The sequence below is a fragment of the Maniola hyperantus genome, chromosome 4 (genome assembly GCF_902806685.2).
Source record: "Maniola hyperantus chromosome 4, iAphHyp1.2, whole genome shotgun sequence".
In the NCBI taxonomy this organism is placed as follows: domain Eukaryota; kingdom Metazoa; phylum Arthropoda; class Insecta; order Lepidoptera; family Nymphalidae; genus Maniola; species Maniola hyperantus.
Genome location: NC_048539.1, coordinates 14665844 through 14685403, shown reverse-complemented (window position 1 = coordinate 14685403; position 19560 = coordinate 14665844). Strand labels below are relative to the sequence as shown.

Genomic DNA, 19560 nt, shown 5'->3' with positions numbered 1-19560 from the left:
AGAAAAAAATTAACAAATCGATTTGATTTTGCGGTTTCCCAATCAGCAGCGTCCATTTTGAGCTTTTTAGAGCTACCCACTTATCAGCCAAACAGATTAGGAATGACTGAAATTCCATTCCACTGGCTTCTATTATTCAGCCTGCTGCTTTAATATCAATTCAGTGTAGTAACAAGTTAGGTATTTATGGTACCCCTAGGACATTGGCTTAGATAATTTCGTAGTTGAACTATTATCCTCTTTGGAATTTACTTACGCCATAGGATATTAAGTGGATAAGTACTTTCTTACCAATGCAATACTGACTCCAAGTCATACTGTCGTCGTATATCGTTTTTAGATTTCATAGAGATTCAATAAAACAAAAAGGTATTTCAAGAGTAAAAATATATTATTACCACAAGTAGGTACCCAACCGATGAGTTTTAAATAATATAGCTGTTATCTAGTTGCTTAAAAGTAAAACAGATAGATGGTGCTAATTTATAGGTCAACAACACAAGGTAATTTTATATAGATTTTGTGATAACTTTCAACATCTTACAAAGAAAAACAAAAATATAACACAGCCATAGGGCATAGGTACACAATGTAAAATTATTAGATAATATATGAATTATAGTTTATCGAAAGAATGATAAAATAACTTAAGGAATCTTAAAGAATATAGATAAGTTGTTTTTTTACTATATAAATACAATATATATATATATATATATATATATATTACTTTTATATGTACCCTTATAAATATGCACACACTCCTAGTTCGCGACAGGTCAAGATGGCGATCGGGGTATGACCATGGGGGACACCCCGCACACCCACGCTATCCCGCACCGGGTTAACGCGGGGGATGTGCGGGTGTACGGGCCGCCCCCACCACGATTACCATCGTGAACTTGACCTGTCGCATGCTATACTTATAAATTAATTGAATGGATGCCAGTCATTGCATTTATAAACATACAGTGCGACAAGGCTCTCTTGGCACTTGAATGACATTGACAGGGGGCGCAGTTCGAGAACAAAGGCTTAGACTATTCAAACAAGAACAAAGGGGACACTTGACGGCAAATTTTGTTTCGATTTTCGCCACGCGCCAAGATAGTCTTGTCGCACTGTACAACATGAGATCTGCCTAAATGGATAAAAAAGATAACTTCATTCTTTCAAAACTTCTTTTTTATTTTAATAGCTAATCAACTTCCCAGTAAAAAAATTAAAAAAACATCGTCATGGTATCATAATAAATATTATTCCTGTACTATTTACTTTTTCTGAAAAAAAAAAAACACACACACACACTATAAAACAGTTAATAGGTGAATTATAAAAAATACGCACCGAATTGATAATCTCACAGATATATTTTCGTATACTACAATGTACGATAGTATATAACATGTAAGTACTTTGTTGAATTCATCCTTCGTTTTGAAAATCTGTTAAAAACTGCACAAATATTTTACACGATGCTTTTATTTCAATATTTGGCACCAAAGTTGCTAAAAAGTAATATTACATACAGTATTTGAAATCCTATTACAAAAGGACCTGATATTTTACAATAATTTAATACTGTAAGTAAATTCTTATAAGTATAACACTCTAGCTATTCGATTGCTTTGTTTCATTACTATTACTTAACTTTGCTTTACGAGAAGGATCTTTTGTTCCTACTGAGCTATTATTTAAAACACCTGTTTTGGAAAGTAAGTGCTGAGTGAGCAGAAAATTCTTATTTATATCTAAATCGTATTCAATATTCTTATTATTTAAAGTGTTGGATTGACTATCACTTGTGTTTTGAACAGTTTCAGGTGTATTAATGTCTAGATTAAGTCTCCTTACGCCTTTATTCTCCGGCCTGGGATTTAATGGCATACTATCGACATTGGTTTTTCTAATGTTTTCTGGTAAAGCGTCCGATTTTAGTTTCACCAGGGTTGTGTTGACGACGGAGCAGTCGATTTGCATAAGGGTCACATGGTCGGCCTTTAGTGAATCTGCGAAAAATACAATAAACATTATAAAAACTGTTCAAGTGCAAGTTGGACACGCACACGAAGCATTATGATGCAAAAAAAACACATTAAAATAGACCCTGTAGGTAATGAGAAGAGAAATAGAAGGGTACATCCACTAGACTCCAGAACTGTTTCACTTAAGGCGAACTGTAAATTATTTGCAAATTATTTTCGACTTCATCCATGCGGATTGAGGTTTTCAATAATTCCATGGGAACTCTTTGCTTTTCCAGGATAATTCTTGGTCTATCCACGGGATGCAAGCGATCTTTGTACTTTCATCAAAATCGGTTAAACGGATGGGCTGTAAAAACTAGCAGAGTGGCACACATTCCCATTTAATATTAGTATTTTTAATAACTATAATAAATTATTATAGGCTTCTGCTTGACAGCAACACACCAAACAGGAGATGTTGCAGCCTAAGATGAAACACGCCTGCCCAGAAGGTGTCTATTCACTCTTCTTTTGAAGATACCAATATTACAACTAGCGGGAAAAACGGAATGGATCATAATTCACCATTGCCTGTATCTTTCTTTCTTTCTTTCTTTCTTTCTTTCTTTCTTTCTTTCTTTCTTTCTTTCCATTCACCATAATATTGGTATGGATCATTACTCACCATTGCCAGTAAGTGCTGGTAAAATCAACGCCATCTTAGGAGGCCGTGTCACATTATGGCTCACTGCAGGCAACAGCAAATGTTCCCCTTTACCGACACCAACCACGTAGAACGTGTCATCTCGCCTATGAAGTGCTTGAAGTAACGCGTTCCATTCACCAAAGTCATCCACATTGAAATCATTTACAGACTTTCTGATAGGTTTGTGATACAGCCGCTCATAGAACATCGCACCGTCCGAGAAATCTATGTCCTTGTCAGGTATGGCACGCCTGAGTCTTCTTAAGCGGGATTTCTCTCGAATAGACCTCCCATTTTTATTTGTGGGTAGATCAAGTAGGTTATTGTCAAGATTCAGTTTGTTGAATAGCCTGTACGTTTCTAATAAGCCACCTATTAAAAATACATCATATGAGTAAGAATTTTAGAAACGAGATTTCATATACGACAGAGTATGATGGTTTTGGAATAAAATCAAAACAATGTAAAAATTCCAAACATGGAAAGTCACTACAAGAAACCTATGTATGTGGACGTCTATCGATTGATGATGATTATGGAGTAAAACCTACATTCAGCTATCCTTATTTCATGTATAAAAGCGTTATTGTCTTTGTTTACTCAAAAGTCAAAAATTTACTCTCAGCAGAGAGTTGAAAACGGCAAGTGTTTAGAAACCTTTTTAACCGATTTCTTTCTTACTATGTTCACAACTCATAATTTCGGACAGCGGTGGCAGTGAGTAGGGTACATGACGATAACAAATCGTGACGAGACGTCGATTTTGATGTTTTTCTCAAAACTAAATTTGAGTACCCCTTTCTTTTTAATACTGCTAAAAAAGGACGGAAGTTTAATTTGGAATTTAAGGATTCTAAATTTTAGTGCACTCTACTAAAATCAATCGACTCACGATTGGCACCTAAAATCACGAGGTTTGACAGTTCTAAATTAAATTACTTTTGTCTATCCTTTTCTTATTACATTGGTAAAAAAAGATACAAACACTTTAAAAATTTGGTTTCGCTCAGAATCAGTACCTACCCTGTCAAAAAGACAATACTTCAAAAGCAGTACATAAGTCAGTAAAAAGATAATATTTAATGTTTTACCCGTTATCTGTTCTTCATCCAAATATACTTTATTCTTCCTAGGCGCATTTGTCCAATTCACAGTCTTTCCACCTCCGATCCAACGTTTTAGCTCTCCCGCTATCCTGATGCTTTCGGTTTGGTTGATTTTGAGATCATTCAGTGTCGTATTCTGGCAGTCGTTCCCGTCAGCACTACGATTACCTATTTGATCATAATCTGCAAAATGTATTTAAAGAGACTTAAGTTGAGATCTATAGAGCGCACTTTGACTTTGCTCATACTCAAGACACTGTTAAAACGAGACAGCGTTATACCGCTGGCATAAATCTGTCTCTTTTTAATTGAAACTTTTGTCTGAGCAAAGTCAAAGCACGCTCGACAGATCTTAGTTTTGCAATGCGATTCTGCTACAATACCTACTCAAGACTAACTAACACTTCAAAATTGACGATTGTTCAAACAATCTACATTTTCAGTGGTTTCCAAAAAAAATTATTTGATGACATCCCTTGTCCTGGCGATTACGAATAATGAAAAAAAAACAGCCAAATCAATCGAGTCGTTCTCAAGTAATGATCTTTCACATGTGGCAAAAGATTTTTACAGGATTACTAGAAATGTAATGTACACGCGGCAGAAAATATTGTACATCGACCTTTAGAAAGAGAGAGGTTTCGTAGAGCGTTGTCTCTGTCGTTGAGACCGACAAACGTCACTTAGGTATGAGTGGCAGAGACAACGCTCTAAAAAGCCGAAATCTCATTCTAAAGGTCGATGTACGATATTTCTTGCCAGCTACTGTACCAAAGTACATACTTACCAGCAATAACATCTTTGTTATCTTCCGTCCACAAAAGATGCCGAGAGCCGATATGCGTGTCAGTCGGTCCTGTAAATGGCTTTGAATTCCACCTTAAAACAAAAAACTTGGTTATTATACTTACCTATGTACATATTAAAAAAAACCCAGCCAAGTGCGAGTCAGGCTCGCACACTGAGGGTTCAAAACTACAGTCGGATTTTTTTTTGACATTTTGCACGATAATTCAAAAACTATGATGCATAAAAATAAATAAAATTCTGTTTTAGAATGCACAGGCCCCTCAGGCACAAAGCCCTTTCATATGATACCCCACTTGATATAGTTATCTTACTTCGAATATTGAAAATATTAATTATTAGTTCATGACCACAATTTAATTTTTATTGTGTGATCTAACCCTAAATTCACGGTTTTCAGATTTTTCCCCTAAAGCCAGCTGTAAGACCCACCTACCTGCCAAATTTCATGATTCTAGGTCACAAGAAGTACCCTGTAGGTTTCTTGACAGACAGACAGACAGACAACAAAGTGATCCTATAAGGGTTCCGTTTTTCCTTTTGAGGTACGGAACCCTAAAAATACATTTTCATCAAATGCGTACAGTACTATCACCTTTGTAAGTTACGACTTACGCCGTATGTATATGAGAAGAAATCTTATTTTAGAAGGGCGCGAAAATATCTTAGCCAATCACAGCGCGCATCCGTCCGCTATTGGTTGTTGTCTAAGCGCCGGGTTTTCAACATGCGAAATAAAAGCACGAGTCTCTGTTGTTCTTGTATTTAAAATCTTAACGACAAGCAATAAGGTCTCTATTTCATTAGTGTAGGAACATTCGGTTAGTCGGCCTTAGGTTGCGCCGATGCGACTTATAAAAGTGGTAGTGCTGTACGTAATAATTAACTCACCCTAAGACATTCCAATTCAAGGAAACCATAAAAACCATGGCGAAAAGAACTGCAATGTTCTTTTTAGGTATCAATATTGATGTGTCTAGGCGTGGGATCTGTAAGCACATGCCTCACTCTTTAATAAAAACAAGCTGGAGATAAGTACATTCTTTTACAAGAATCCCTGTCTCGCTAGGTTTCAACAGAAGAATAATTATTATTGAAGACATTTTAACTACAATTTAAGGTATTACAAATAATATGTATGTATGGCAAGTGTCTAGTATATGACGTGAGGGTTGTGTGGCCTATTGTCACAGCCGTATGCCGTATGAGCCACGTGCCGTCGCCGCCACGTGACATGTTTTTCTTGAATTACAATTTATCATCATACACGTATATATGTGCAGTTATCATCGCAATGCGTTGCGCTTGCGCGTTTGTATCAGATACAAAAAAGAAACCCAGTAGAAACAAAATATGTACTCTATCAAATTCTTAGACACTGCAATTTTTTGTTAGTGCGAATAACATCATAATATTATATGTAGGTACAGTATGCGCCAGAAAATATTGTACATCGACCTTTAGAAAGAGGTACGTAGAGCATTGTCTCTGTCGTTAAGACCGACAAAATGTCACATAGGTATAAGTAATAAAGACAAAGCCACAATGGTTTACAAAGCCGATATCTCATTCTAAAGGTTCATGTACAATATTTTTTGTCGGCTACTGTACATTTTTATTTAGTTCCAATAATGGGTACCATGTTAGGACAAATATCAGGAATAATTAGATCAACGTTGAAATTATTTAAAAGGGGATTCAAATACATATGTATAAAAATAATGGACCTACCTTTCTGCTCCTTCCATTTGACTGTAACTGGTCCCTTAAGATCTTATTTTCAAGTCGGAGTTGTGCAATCTCCTGATGTGCTTCTAAAAGCTGTTGTTCTAAAGTTGTTACATATTCTTTTTTCTTTTGTCGCGATTGACAAGCAGACTCCCTGCAAAAATTTAAAAAGCTGGTCAACTATGAGTCAAACTCGCATGCAAAGGGTTCTGTACTATCGTACGATCTCAAACATAATAAAAAATTATTTACACTATTACAATTTTCTTACCGATTTTTTATCATCCTCTGTTGTCTTTTAAGGGCTTTAATTTCTGCTTCCGTTAACTTTGACAAGTCTATGCCTGTAGGAAGCTTTATTTCACTATTGTTGGTTTGGTATTCAACAATACTTTGGAGAATGTTACCCATTTGATGGACTTCTGGTTCTGCATTGATAACTAACGTATTTTTTGGCGGTGATGCCTGAAAATAGAAAAAGGTTCGAAGAAACATGTTGGAGGTTATACTTTAGTCCAGCAGCGTGCAGGTCATAGAGGCATAAATGCACTGCTTACCCCAGTTGTAAGCTCAATGCATATTTTTCATTATAACCTGCCAGTAAACAGGTTCCTACCTAACTAATGCCTACCCTGGCTTTAAACCCTGTGCACGCCACTGCTTTAGTCACGGTAATGTTATCTATACAGTAATGTAACTCGGCCGTATCTTTGAAATAAATACCTACAGCAGCGCGGTACGTAAACATGCGATAGGGCTGCCCGCCTCCGGCATTTTAATTACATTTGCTTACTTTGTGTTTAAAATATGTACTTGTCATTTGCCTACTTTATGTTTAAATAGTACTTGGCATATTAAATATGTACTTGAACTTATTTTTAGTGAAAAAATCGCGCGGTTATTAAAAAAACAAAACACCGTCCGTTCGTCACTACGGCACAGTCACGACTGGCTGCACCACGAGCGCACCGCGAGATCGAGGCGCGTAGGTATAACTCGCATTTCGCCCGTTTGTATGAAGTTGGAATACTGCATATAACGTTACCGTGCTTTAGTTAAAAATATAAAAAGAAGTAAATAGAACCGGTATCTAATAAAGCGGAGATGGGCAAAGATGTGATTAACAAACCATTCAGATTATAGACAGACTAGCTGATGCTCGCGACTTCGTACGCGTGGATTAAGGTTTTTAAAAATCCCGTGAGAACTCTTCAATTTTCCGGGATAAAAAGTAGCCGAATTTCATTGAAATCGGTTAAACGGATGGGCTGTGAAATGCTAGCGGACAGACAGACAGACAGATGGACGGACAGACAGACACACTTTCGCAGACGAAGTGGCGGGCTATTATATAAATACGGTATTTGACTATGTCAAAAATAAATTATTTCTCAGTGATTATTAAATAGAGCGTCTTCCAAAATACGTAAATTCCACATCCTTAGTTAGTTTTATGTGTGACAACCATTTTAAATTATCGATTAAACTTAAAAAAGCATGTCAAATGATTGTGACGTCACATACCGGCATTTCATAGAATTTCGCATACTAAGCGCGCGTTTTGAAGTTTGATAAAAAGTTACTGATTTGACTAGTTGTCAAATACCGGATTGCTGAGGTGTGGAAGTACTTACTTGAACATGGTAACCATTATTATTTCTATTCTGAATATGTATATGTTTCGTTTGAGACAGCGGCGATATAGGAATCTTCCTATCATTTGTACTCTCAGCAGATATGACACTGGTTGGCCTAGTGACCACTGGTGGTGGAAGTTTCAGTATCCTCAAACCTCTGTTTTGTTCAGTGATGTACAGTATTTTACTATCTTCGTTTTTATTAAAGCTTTGGAAATGTTCATTCACTACTTTGAAGATTGAATTTGGAGGGTTGGTATTGTTTGGTGCTAAAAAAATGTTGTATAATCAGCACAATCAGATAATTTATAATTAAGATATCAATTAATAGAATATTAGCCATGTTAAATGACTAATATTCCCCTTTCCTCTCCAATTAAGCGTAAATCTTGTGCTAGGAGTAGGTACGACAATAGTGCAACGGGCGGGGTTGGAACTGTCGATCTTTCAGTTTTCAGTCCAGTCTTTTATCGGTTGAGCTATTGAGGCTCTAAAATTATGTATTTATTGATATAACTTAATTATTCCATAAGAGAATTTAGTTATAAAGAAATACTAATGTTTAATAATAATTATTATATTAAATACTAGATGATGCCCGCGATTTCGTTCACGTGGATTTAGGTTTTTCAAAACCTGTAGGAACTGTTTGATTTTCCGGGATAAAAAGTATCATATGTCCTTCCCCGTGATGCAAGCTATATCTGTACCAAATTTCGTCAAAATTGGTTGAACTGTTGGGCCGTAAAAAGCTAGCAGACAGACAGACAGACACACTTTCGCATTTATAATATTAGTATAGATTAAATATTTTACCCTTGGTTTGATTTGGTTTGTCAGTATCGATGATTTGATTGTATTCTTGCTTAACAACCTGGAAACAAGTGACATAATATTATTATATCATGAGAACAATGTTTATTTTATTTTATTCATTACAGACAACCGCATCACCACAATCATACCAGATGGAAAGTGACGATATGGCCTACGATTTTTACTTAGTACATTTTACATTCAGGTTACTTTGATGTATAGAATAGGCTACGGGCTGGCATATGGCTGGCTGGCTTTTATAATAAGCTTCCAGAAGACATATTGGAGATGTCTCTCAACAAGTTCAAAGTTTTGATAAAACGTAAACTTATTGAAAAATCCTATTACAATGTAAAGGAAATTGATAAGAAAGCTCGGGAATGAGTTGCTTAACAGATTTGTGTTAGTTCTAAGTGATTTTGTAAAGTGGTGATAATAAAAAGAACCGGCTGAGTTTGTTGTGGGCTCTACTCAGACCTGGGCGCATTTGGAACCCTCGTAGCTTTAGTTTTAAGTATGTATTAATTATCATCGCTATATCATATCATTTTACAAATAAAAATGTATGACAATCAGGAAGCGTAAAATTTTACCAATTCTGAATAAATAGTTTGAGTTTGATACCTATAACCCGCTCGCAGAAAGTTTGCCAAAGGCCCCTCCCCCTACCACACCACACACTCATCTTTATTATTACAAACGCTCATGGGTTGGTGGTCTATGGAAGTGAAGATGCTACCATCATCAAGCTTTCTTCAGTCGAGTAGTACATTTATTCTTGCAATTCCACACACTTTCAAATGCTGGTAATCAATCAAAATGTTACTCCATCATTATAATCATAGGGGAAAGCAGGTAGGATTCGTACAGAGGGAGCATTCGTACAACAGTCATATCTACACTATGCTACATGGTGACGCGTTTGTGTTTTTGTATATGTGAGGCCCGCTCATTTCATAGGCTCACAGCTAAGTGCAGTGGCTGTACAACAGTCAGTTTTTTTAGAATAAGTCAAAACGTGTTTTCACACCGCGAAAATAATTTTTCGACTCATCTTTGACGACATTAATTCGTAATAAGCTTGGCTCAAATTGTTAAAGTAACATATAATAGTCTTTGGATAAGTGCCTCAGATTCATGTGTAAACATTAATTTTGGGATAACCTTCACCGTTATTTTTGTTTTAAATTTATTGTTTGATTTTTTTAGTTGGGGTACCTTCGTGCAGTTAGGAGTGGGGTAGATTCGTACTTTACGAATGCACCCCGCGTGAGTTCAGGATCGTTTTTGCACTAACTGGGTTATGGGATTCCAATTCTAAACCACTCCCAGATGATAACATGCAACAAATAGTGGTGGTGCCTACACTAGCAGAGTAGAACTAGAGTGAAGAAACTCTCGGTTTGATCCTGAAATCGACATCTGCTAAATATTAGGCTAGGGGTGTCGTTAAATCAAAAATACCTAGTAGTTTCATAGCCTACCGAGCGTCAAATATAGGTGACATTTGACGCCTGCCAGTGTGGGTGAAACCTCGATGTTTTCTTTCTTCGAAGTTTCATGCCTGTGGTTAGCTGCGCTATAAGTCAAATCAGCAACTTCTTATCAAACGTCAAAACGCTGGCTTAGTAGGTACCTATGGCAGCTTGTATAAAAGATATACATAGATATGACGTCATAAACATTTGACGTACTCTTTATATTTAAATCGACAACTTTAGAATCAGTTTAGTAATGGTTAAAACTTACAATGGACGTGGATTTCACGAAATTTGGAAGACCCTCTGTTTAATAATAATTACTAAGAAATCGTTTATTTTTGACATAGGCGCTATCCCAATTCAACTCCCAAAGAAATAACTCTTACTCAACAAGATCTATCATCAAGATTGCCACCTCCATCACCATCTACATCAACTGTGGGATGATGACGCCAGAAATTATGCAACCTTTTACCTTAGCCTAAAGTGAATGAGAATGCACCTAAAAAGACACAAAGAAAGGAAAAGTATTAGAAAAATTAAGGATATAACATATAATCCCGAAAAAAATAGACTGATAGAAAAAGAAAGAGCAAAAAAGATGAAAAAAGAAGAACAAGAGAGAAAACAGAAGGCTAAAGAGATGAAACGCGAGTTACTATAACGGTAAATTAGAATGTTGATTAATGAATGACTTAAATTGTAACAAATTGTTTGTAAACACCATATTGTTAGTTATTACTATGTTTAAGGTTGATTCTGTGTTAATTTTGATATCAATAAATGTTTAATTTCATATAAAATAGCCTTTTTAATTCCTGTGTACGAAGGCTCCCCACTATGTACGAATGTACCCTAGTCGATGTACGAAGCTACCTCGCGTGTGGGGTGCTTTCGTACGATTTCCATTTTTTGGGAAATTCATCATAGCTTTGTCATCTTACTTTGCATCAACACTGAACTACGCTATAATTAAAGCCAGATAACTAGGTAATCCGGCAGCGTTGAAATTATTTTAAAATATTTATTAGTTTTGTTTTTACATTACCTAGAGTAAAAAGTGTACGAATCCTACCTGCTTTCCCCTACCTTTATAATTCCATTTTCAATTGCCATCACTGGACTAGTTTTATCTGAAGCTCCTGACTTTGGTGGTGTATCAGGAACTACCACATTAGTTGTAGTTTTTGTTGCTAATGGAACTAAAATGAAAATTTTCATAAATTAATACATCTCAAGATATTTTTTTTTTAATAATATCGAAACTAAAATGACAGGTCTTAATCCTAATTTCCTTATTATAAAAATGTGTAAGTGTGGATGTTTGGATTTTTGTTACTCAATCACGCTAAAACGGCTGAACGGATTTGGATTAAATTTGGAATGGAGATACATTATACCTTGGATTAACACATACACTATTTTTTATCCCGGAAAGAGTTCCCGCGGGATTTTGAAAAACGTAAATCCACGCGAACGAAGTCGCGGGCATCAGCTAGTATAATATATTGCTATCTCTTTCATAATGCTCCCTGCAAAAAAGAATAGTTGGTACTAGACCTTTCAATTTAGTTAAGAAATTGCCTATACCTCATCACCTAATTAATTTCTTAGTTATTCTCTTAAGTTCTCACTATACCACAAAACAAAAATGGTGATTGACAGATCAAACAAAAAGTCATCTTTTAAAAAAAAAATTAAATATCTGAAATGCTACTACAGTTTTGAATTTCACACCTGTTTTTTGCAGAAATAATTCTACATCTTCTAGCCTCAGCTGATTTGTGGGTTCTTCATTGAAGGCCGTCCAATCAAATGGTGATTGGGATGATTGCCTATTTGAAGATGTACAGGACCCACTGCAAAAAAATGTCATTTCATAATAAAATGTAATGATAAACAATAATACAAACTCGAAAACTTTTTATTGATTGAACTTATCTCACTAATATTATAAAGGTGCAAGTTTGTGTGTGTGTGTATGTGTATTACTTTGTCACACGAAAACTACTGGACGGATTTGGCTGAAATTTGGAATGGAGACAGATTATGTACTGGATTAACACATAATTAGCACAGGTAGCTGTCTTTTTATCCCAGAAAATCAAAGAGTTTCCACCACAGGATTTTGAAAAACCTAAATCCACACAGACCAAGTTGTGAGCATCTGCTAAGTAGTACTATATATGTAGTAAAATGATTTCATACTTTTTAGAATCATCTTCGCTGCCTGAATCAGAACTGCTGGTTTCATTTGGAGAAGACTTAAAGCTTAACACTGGTGATATAGCGGGCACTAGAACTGGTGCAGCGTCAGCTAAGATCTCACTTGGAGATGCATCTGCTGCATCCAACAACGATGGCAGAGCATGCTTAGTCAGTTGTTCCAGGAAGTCTTCATCTTAAATATAAAGTAAAATAGTTAACCTTAAAAAAATTACAGCGTAAACGAAAACTCTCTATAATGCTTTTCAAAAAAGTAACAAAAAAGAGGAAGGGTTTGAATCCAAGTATTATTAAGTAATGCCTAATTTATAAGAAGTTTGTTGTTAAAGAGCTTATGATCTATTTACATAAAGTTATTGAAAAACGTTATTTAGTTGTTCTGCTTTATAAATTAAGTATTACTACTACGTTATATTATTACTGTTTTTTATCCAAGCACTGCGTGCTACTGTTTGTTGATCCGAATAAATAAAAATAAAAATAAAAAATAAAAATAAAAATTGCTTATCCAGTACAAAAAAAGAGTTGAGTTAATAAGAAATTTATACTGCTGTTGATTTTCCTTCTAACAATAAACGAATTTTATTTTTTAGACTCAATGAAAGGACTGAATAATAATATGGTTTGTGGAAATAAATTTTACAGGACTTATTCAGGGTTTCTTATCAAAGTTTTTTTATAAGTTCTTATTTAAAAATGACTACATAAGTACGTAGTTAAAAAGATTAATGCGTCTTGATAGAAACAATGACAAAATCATAACCTTGTAAAGATGTAGTAATGAGTAAAAAAACTACACAAATTATAACAGAAAGTAAATCCAAGGACTAAAAATGCAGTTTTGCTACTTAGCTTAGGCAAACGGAAGGTCATTCCAAATTATTTATTGTTTCAAAGCAAATTGCACGCACAATGCACTTTGTTTTCGTAACAAGCCGGACGATGTGCTAAAAAATTGTGTTTACCGTACAAGCAGTCTTTACTATCGAGTAGAATATCTGTATCCATCGAAGCAGATGCTCTGAAGGAAAGTTTTTAACATAAATCCCAATAATTTATTTTTTATCAAAACACATTACGCCTTTATACATGCAGTTTATTTACAAAATTAGTTATTGAATCTGTGCTGTCAGCAGTCAGATGGTGCGGTGACAGAGGGTGACAATAATAAACGTTTAACTGTTATGTAGTAAAATCACTTTATTGTGTGTACACAATTTAATAGTTTACATTATTGTTGTGTATAAAAATTAAAATTCGAGATCTGGAGCTAAGAAAATAGATACCTTTTCAGGACAAAATATGGAGCTTAGCTGATTTTGATTATTTTAGTGCATTAAATGGAACGTTAAAAAATTTGACAATTGACATTTGAGTTTTGACGTGACGGATTGTTTCGATTGATTTGTGAAAATAGTAGTGATAGTAGTGATTGAAGTATCAAATGAATATTATTTTTCGAATAAAATTCCTATTTCAAGTGAGATAATGGGATTTCTAAGTAAAACAACATGCCCTGTGCTACTATAAAGTTTGTAAATATGGAAAGGTTTTAATACCCGAGTAGTTCCCGAAACAAACCGGTTGCGAATATGTCAGTCCCCGAGGAACAAGACGAGTTCATATTTCGTCCTCAACAACATTTAGACCCCAAATGGCTAAATCCTGACTTACAAGAAGCCCTTCACGACCCCGAAGCTGTTTACTGTCTATTCAATAGCTTACTACAGGACAGAGAAATATATTTCGATGCCGGAAATGGGTTGGTCAATGCTGCTGGAATAACTGCTAAACTTGGTGACAGCGGAAAGTATTATTGCGGCCTAAGGGTATGTCTTTTGTATAAATACATGGGAAAATATTTTCTATAACATACTTTCAAATTTTTCTTTTGGAAAATTGGCACCTCTATTAATCTTTTTAGATTCTAAACTGTACTTGTTGTGACGGTCTTTGCGGTCCTCATTCGGGATGTGCATGCGCACCCTGTACTGCACTTTCAGCTGAAGAAGAGCTCCGTGCCTCAATTCAGTCTAAAATTGTTGCACCACCACCCTCTGTCCAGGTTATTGATGATATCAAATGGAAGCTGGATCCAGGTGATTTTTAAAAAGCAGTTCTACTTATATAAATCCATACTAATATTATAAATGCGAAAGTGTGTCTATCTGTCTGTCTGTCTGCTAGCTTTTCATGGCTCATACTTTCAACCGATTTTGACGAAATTTGGTACAGAGATAGCCTACATCCCAGGGACGGAAATAGGCTACTTTTAATCTTGGGAAATCAGAGCATCATCTAGTATACTTATATGCTATTTAACTTCTCAATTATTTTGTATTTCTAATATTTACTCTTTTGATTTGAATGTTGGAAACTTTAGATTTTGTAAAAAAGTTCTTTCTGTAACACATGCCCCCAATAAGTAAGGATTGATTTCTCTTTAACATAGACCCTCAATCAGCATGGATTTTCATATTTGAATCAAAACTCAGATTTTAAAGCCAACTCAAAGATGAAATTAATGATCAAAACTGAAATTTCTTCTATTTATGTTCTAAACTCAGGTCCAGAATGTCTGCAAAGCCTGATGGAGGCCCTAGTGTGGGAGCAGCGAGTGAGGGCTATCAATACAGCTGTCAGCTGCCCGTTTATATCACAGATACGCAGACTAATTGTGCTCTGTCATAGACATCTTGTAGCAGTGATCAGGTATGGAAAGATATCTTCAAATTTTGGTGCTAATTTTTAAAACACATCTTTTTCTGTATGGAATATTGGAAGAAGGAAATTACTTACTATTTTTATTCTTGGCAATTCAGTTTAGTACTGCATTAGCATTTTTGTCTTCTATTGATTATTCTCTTCTGTTGTTTTGTTCATCATCATCATCATCATCATCATCAACCAATAGATGTCAACTGCTGGACATGGGTCTCTTGTAGGGACTTCCACACGCCACTGTCTTACGCCGCCTGGATCTAGCGGCTCCCTGCGACTTGTCTGATGTTGTCCGTCCACCTAGCCACCTTGTTTTGTTCATTGGAAAAAATAAATATTATGTATATTTTTGCAAACTATGGCAGTGAATTGTTGATGGGACTTTCTTTATACTTAATGGCTGTTTGGCAAAATAAATTTGATTTAATTCTAAGATTCTAATTTTTACTTATAAATAACTAGCTGATGCCTGCGACTTTGTATGCATGGATTGAGGTTTTCAAAAATCCAGTGGAAACTCTTTGATTTTTCAGGATAAAAAGTAGCCTGTGTCACTCTCCCATGCAAAAAATCATGTCGATCTATGACTCTGTTGCGACGTGATTCAACAAACAACCAAATTGGAGACAAACAAACCATCAAAGCAACAAACAAACACACTTTCACATTTATAATATGGGTAGTGATGTCCTTAGTACACTACTTTTAACAAACTTCTGTATAACATAAGGATTACTTTAGTTAAGTTAGTTTACCTTCACTTCATACCAGATATAGGCACATTATATTCTTTCTATAACAAAAGAAACTGGTTGATTTTAGGGATCAAAACAACCATAAAGAGGCTAAAAAGACCAAAATCGATAAGAAACCAGTCCATGGTGTTAGCAATAGAAGTCTGAGCAATGTTGTCACCACTCTCAATAAACCAATGGAGTTAGGATCTGATATGCAAGAAGAAGGGGAGGAAGCAAGCGATGAATCTGAAAGGTAATTCTATCACAGTTCTACTACTTTTATAAGTCGCATCAGCAAAATTCGTTTGTGCAGAAAAATTTAACCTAATGCCAACTGAAACAGAATGTACATCATTGAAATACAGACCTTATTGCTAGGTGTTAAGATTTTTAACACAATAAAAACAGAGACTCGTGCTATCTCGCTCATAGTTCGGCCATCGGCGGTGTTTCCACTAGATGGGGTAACGTGGAGTTTTTCAAGGGTCCAACCAACCAATTCCTGAAAGACCATCGGCAGTTCCTCTGGTGCTGCATATGTTCATGGCCGGCGGTAATCACTTAACATCAGTTGACCCGCCTGCTCGTTTGCTCGCTATTTCTATTTAAAAAAAATTGTTAAAACGGCAAGTAGGCGGCGACCAATAGCAGACGAACGCGCGCTATGATTGGTTGAGATATTCGCGCCATTCAAAAATTAAGATTTCTGTGCAGGTACATTGGCGTAACTTATGAAAGTTGTAGTACGGTAGCACCTTTAACTCTTTGTTCTATATAAGTTTTTCTGTCTTACTCATCATAGTTGTAATATGAATTCATGTCTATAGTAAATGTCATTGTTTCAGCGCCTTTGCTCTGGCGCGAGTGGGCGCTAGAGCTGCATTACGTCTCGCTCTATCGCTAGTGCGGCGCGCATGGCGGTGCGGCGAGGAGGCGGATGTCTGCTCCGCACTGCTTCGTGACGCACTGGATGCAGTACGGGGACTGCCAGAAGCTGCATTGTACGCTGGCAGTGGACAGCTAAATTCGATCGCGCAAGTGCCGCGATCACAAAAGATCTGGGCAGAAGTCGTTGACAGCGCTGCCAAATTTTTGCATCAAGTTGTTGCTGGGTAAATAAATTTTTTGTAGTTTATGTTATTTGAGAAAAAATATATTATTGTCTCAGTATTAAATACAGACCTTCTTGGCATCTATAATACCTATGAGTTTATCATAAGTTTAAATTTTATGCATCTTTCTTTAATTTTAAATTGAAATCAGCTATGTTGAAATTGTGATGATGCATGTTATCATACACTTTACATTCATGTTCAAGTATTTTTTGTTGTACTGAATGTAAGTATACCTAACCAGTTGTTCAGTAGAAAAAAATATTATGTTATATACTATATATAATATACTTATAATAAATTATTATTATTAACATATCACCCATTATATGATCTCCTCAACTACTTGTAACCCAAAGTTTGTCTGGTAGATACTAGAGATCGCTAATAAAGCCGCCTTATGTATTCCACTGCTTCTTTATCCTTGTTTCTTTTACTTGTCTGTATTCTCAACTGTGTCTTGTAGTGTATGAATAAAATGTTGAATTATAAACATTTTCTTATTACTTTTTAAATTTTAAATATTATTTCAACACAGAAATTTGCATAGAAAAAAATGCTTGATAGTATACCATATTTTGATATGGTATGCTAACAAGCAATTTCATAACAAGCATATTTCTATACAAAAATTCTCATTTTGCAGTGAAGTAGGTTGCAACGTCCCTCAAGGCGACTGGCGGACCTCGCTCTGCGTGTGGGTGGAGCTGTGCGCCCGTCGCGCCGAACTTCCCGCGCTGTTGAAGGCTGCAGACGTCCTAGTCACATTACCGCCCAAGCAGAAACGACAACCGGACAATAGGTAACGGGATCTTGTTATTACGTTATTAACCGCCTATATGCATATAACGGCATTTATCATATGGTGAAAGAATTTTCAAAATCGGTTCAGTAGTTCCAGAGATTACTTCCTACAAACAAACTTACTTTTCTCTTTATAATATTAGTATAGATATAGATAAATTAAAAATATTGGTATTAATACTATCTACTACTAATAATCTATAACTATAAATACCAATAACTTTGATTTTTCAACATGTGCTTTTTGGATCTTTAATCTAAATTACCCTTGAAACAGAAAAACTATTGGGTACAATTGATAGAAAAAAATTGCGACAATTGCTACAAATATGTTTTTTTTTTAATTTTAATCAGAAATAGTAATTAATTTTTGTGTAGTTTTTTTTATTATGTAGATAACAACAAATTCTAACCAGTATTTGGTTTGTTAACATAGTTTATTGACTTTGGTAACAAACATTGCTTTATTGCCATCCCTTTCTTGGTACCTACACTACAGTGAACAAATCTATCCTTGTCGCATTTTTGCTTCGTTCTGATATCATACGAGACGACCTCCCTGGCGCAGTCGTGAGCGCTGTGGTCTTATTAGTGGGAGGTCCCGGGTTCGATTCCTGGCAGGGGTTTGGAATTTTATAATTTCTAAATTTCTGGTCTAGTCTGGTGGGAGGCTTCGGCCGTGGCTAGTTACCACCCTACCGGCAAAGCCGTGCCGCCAAGCGATTTAGCGTTCCGGTACGATGCCGTGTAGAAACCAAAGGGTCAGGTGAGATTGCAGTCAAGGGCTAACTTGGATCTGAATAAAAAATAAAATAAAAATAAAACTTTTTATGTAGGTAAATAGATTCTCTACCATGATTTCCAAAAAATATTCCAATATCAATAGTAAGTAATAGTAAAAAGAATTAACCTGTTTATATGTTTATATGTACCTTTGTAAAAGCAACTGGATCACCTTAAAGCTTCATTGAATTTAAAATTTTATTTACAGAATAGTGTTAGAAGAATGCACAGCACCGTTAGGTCCATTTCTAAGACGCATGGCCAAAGTTGCAGCACCTAATCCAATAGTTAACTCGGAACCAAATAGCGAGAGTAATCCTACTGAGGCATATCTTAAGTAAGTAAACCATTTAACGAGTTTGGTTCCATGAGTAGTTCGATTGTTTACAAATATCTAATTTGAACCGAATTAACAGGTTTAAATACTAGACCTGTTAATTCAGTGAGTGAATTGTAATGTAGAGCCTCAATAGCTCAACGGTTAAAGGCGCAGACTGAAATCCGAAAGGTTGGCGGTTCAATCCCCACCCGTTGCACTATTGTCGTACCTATTTGTAGCACAAGCTCTACGTTTAGTTGGAGGGGAAAGGGGAATATTAGTCATGAGAAACATGGCAAAAAAAAATAGCAAGGCCAACGAGAGGAGATAAAGAATCTAAACTAACAACATTATTGCGTACGAGAGATAAGGACAGAGATAATGATCGCTCGCTTTCGCATGTAACTTACAGTACGACAAGGCTATCTTAGCGCGTGGCGAAAATGGGAACTAACGTTGCCGTGAAGTGTCCCCTTTGTTCTTGTTTGAATATTCTTTGTTTTATTCTAGCCTTTGTTTTCCAAAAGCGCCCTCCCTGTCAATGTCATTCAAGTGATAAGAGAGCCGTGTCGCACTGTAGTAACAGTCAGTTTGTCGTATTTTATCCCAT

The 19560-nt window shown here is 35.8% G+C and overlaps 2 protein-coding genes across 8 annotated transcripts in view; one reads left to right on the top strand and one right to left on the bottom strand.

Moving 5' to 3' along the window:
• Positions 1–370: 370 nt before the first annotated feature.
• Atf6 (bZIP_ATF6 domain-containing protein ATf6) lies at positions 371–13595 on the bottom strand. The gene is made up of 13 exons (XM_034985080.2): positions 13440–13595; positions 12457–12649; positions 11986–12107; positions 11338–11450; positions 8768–8825; positions 7949–8220; positions 6586–6779; positions 6318–6468; positions 5478–5575; positions 4567–4658; positions 3765–3962; positions 2653–3045; positions 371–2009 (listed from the first exon to the last, which is right to left on the bottom strand). The coding sequence occupies exons 1-13, from the start codon at positions 13480–13482 to the stop codon at positions 1612–1614; spliced, it is 2325 nt and encodes a 774-aa protein (XP_034840971.1). The 5' UTR covers positions 13483–13595; the 3' UTR covers positions 371–1611.
• A 310-nt stretch (positions 13596–13905) lies between these two features.
• The window catches only part of HERC2 (E3 ubiquitin-protein ligase HERC2), an 80653-nt gene continuing 74998 nt past the window's right edge, over positions 13906–19560 (top strand). For all 7 annotated transcript variants that reach the window (XM_069509856.1, XM_069509854.1, XM_069509852.1 and 4 more), the window contains exons 1-7: positions 13906–14303; positions 14399–14573; positions 15042–15186; positions 16018–16185; positions 16778–17044; positions 17691–17846; positions 18840–18968. In XM_069509856.1, coding sequence (XP_069365957.1) covers positions 14067–14303; positions 14399–14573; positions 15042–15186; positions 16018–16185; positions 16778–17044; positions 17691–17846; positions 18840–18968 — 1277 coding nt within the window. In that variant the 5' untranslated portion in view covers positions 13906–14066. The remainder of the gene's footprint in view (positions 14304–14398; positions 14574–15041; positions 15187–16017; positions 16186–16777; positions 17045–17690; positions 17847–18839; positions 18969–19560) is intronic.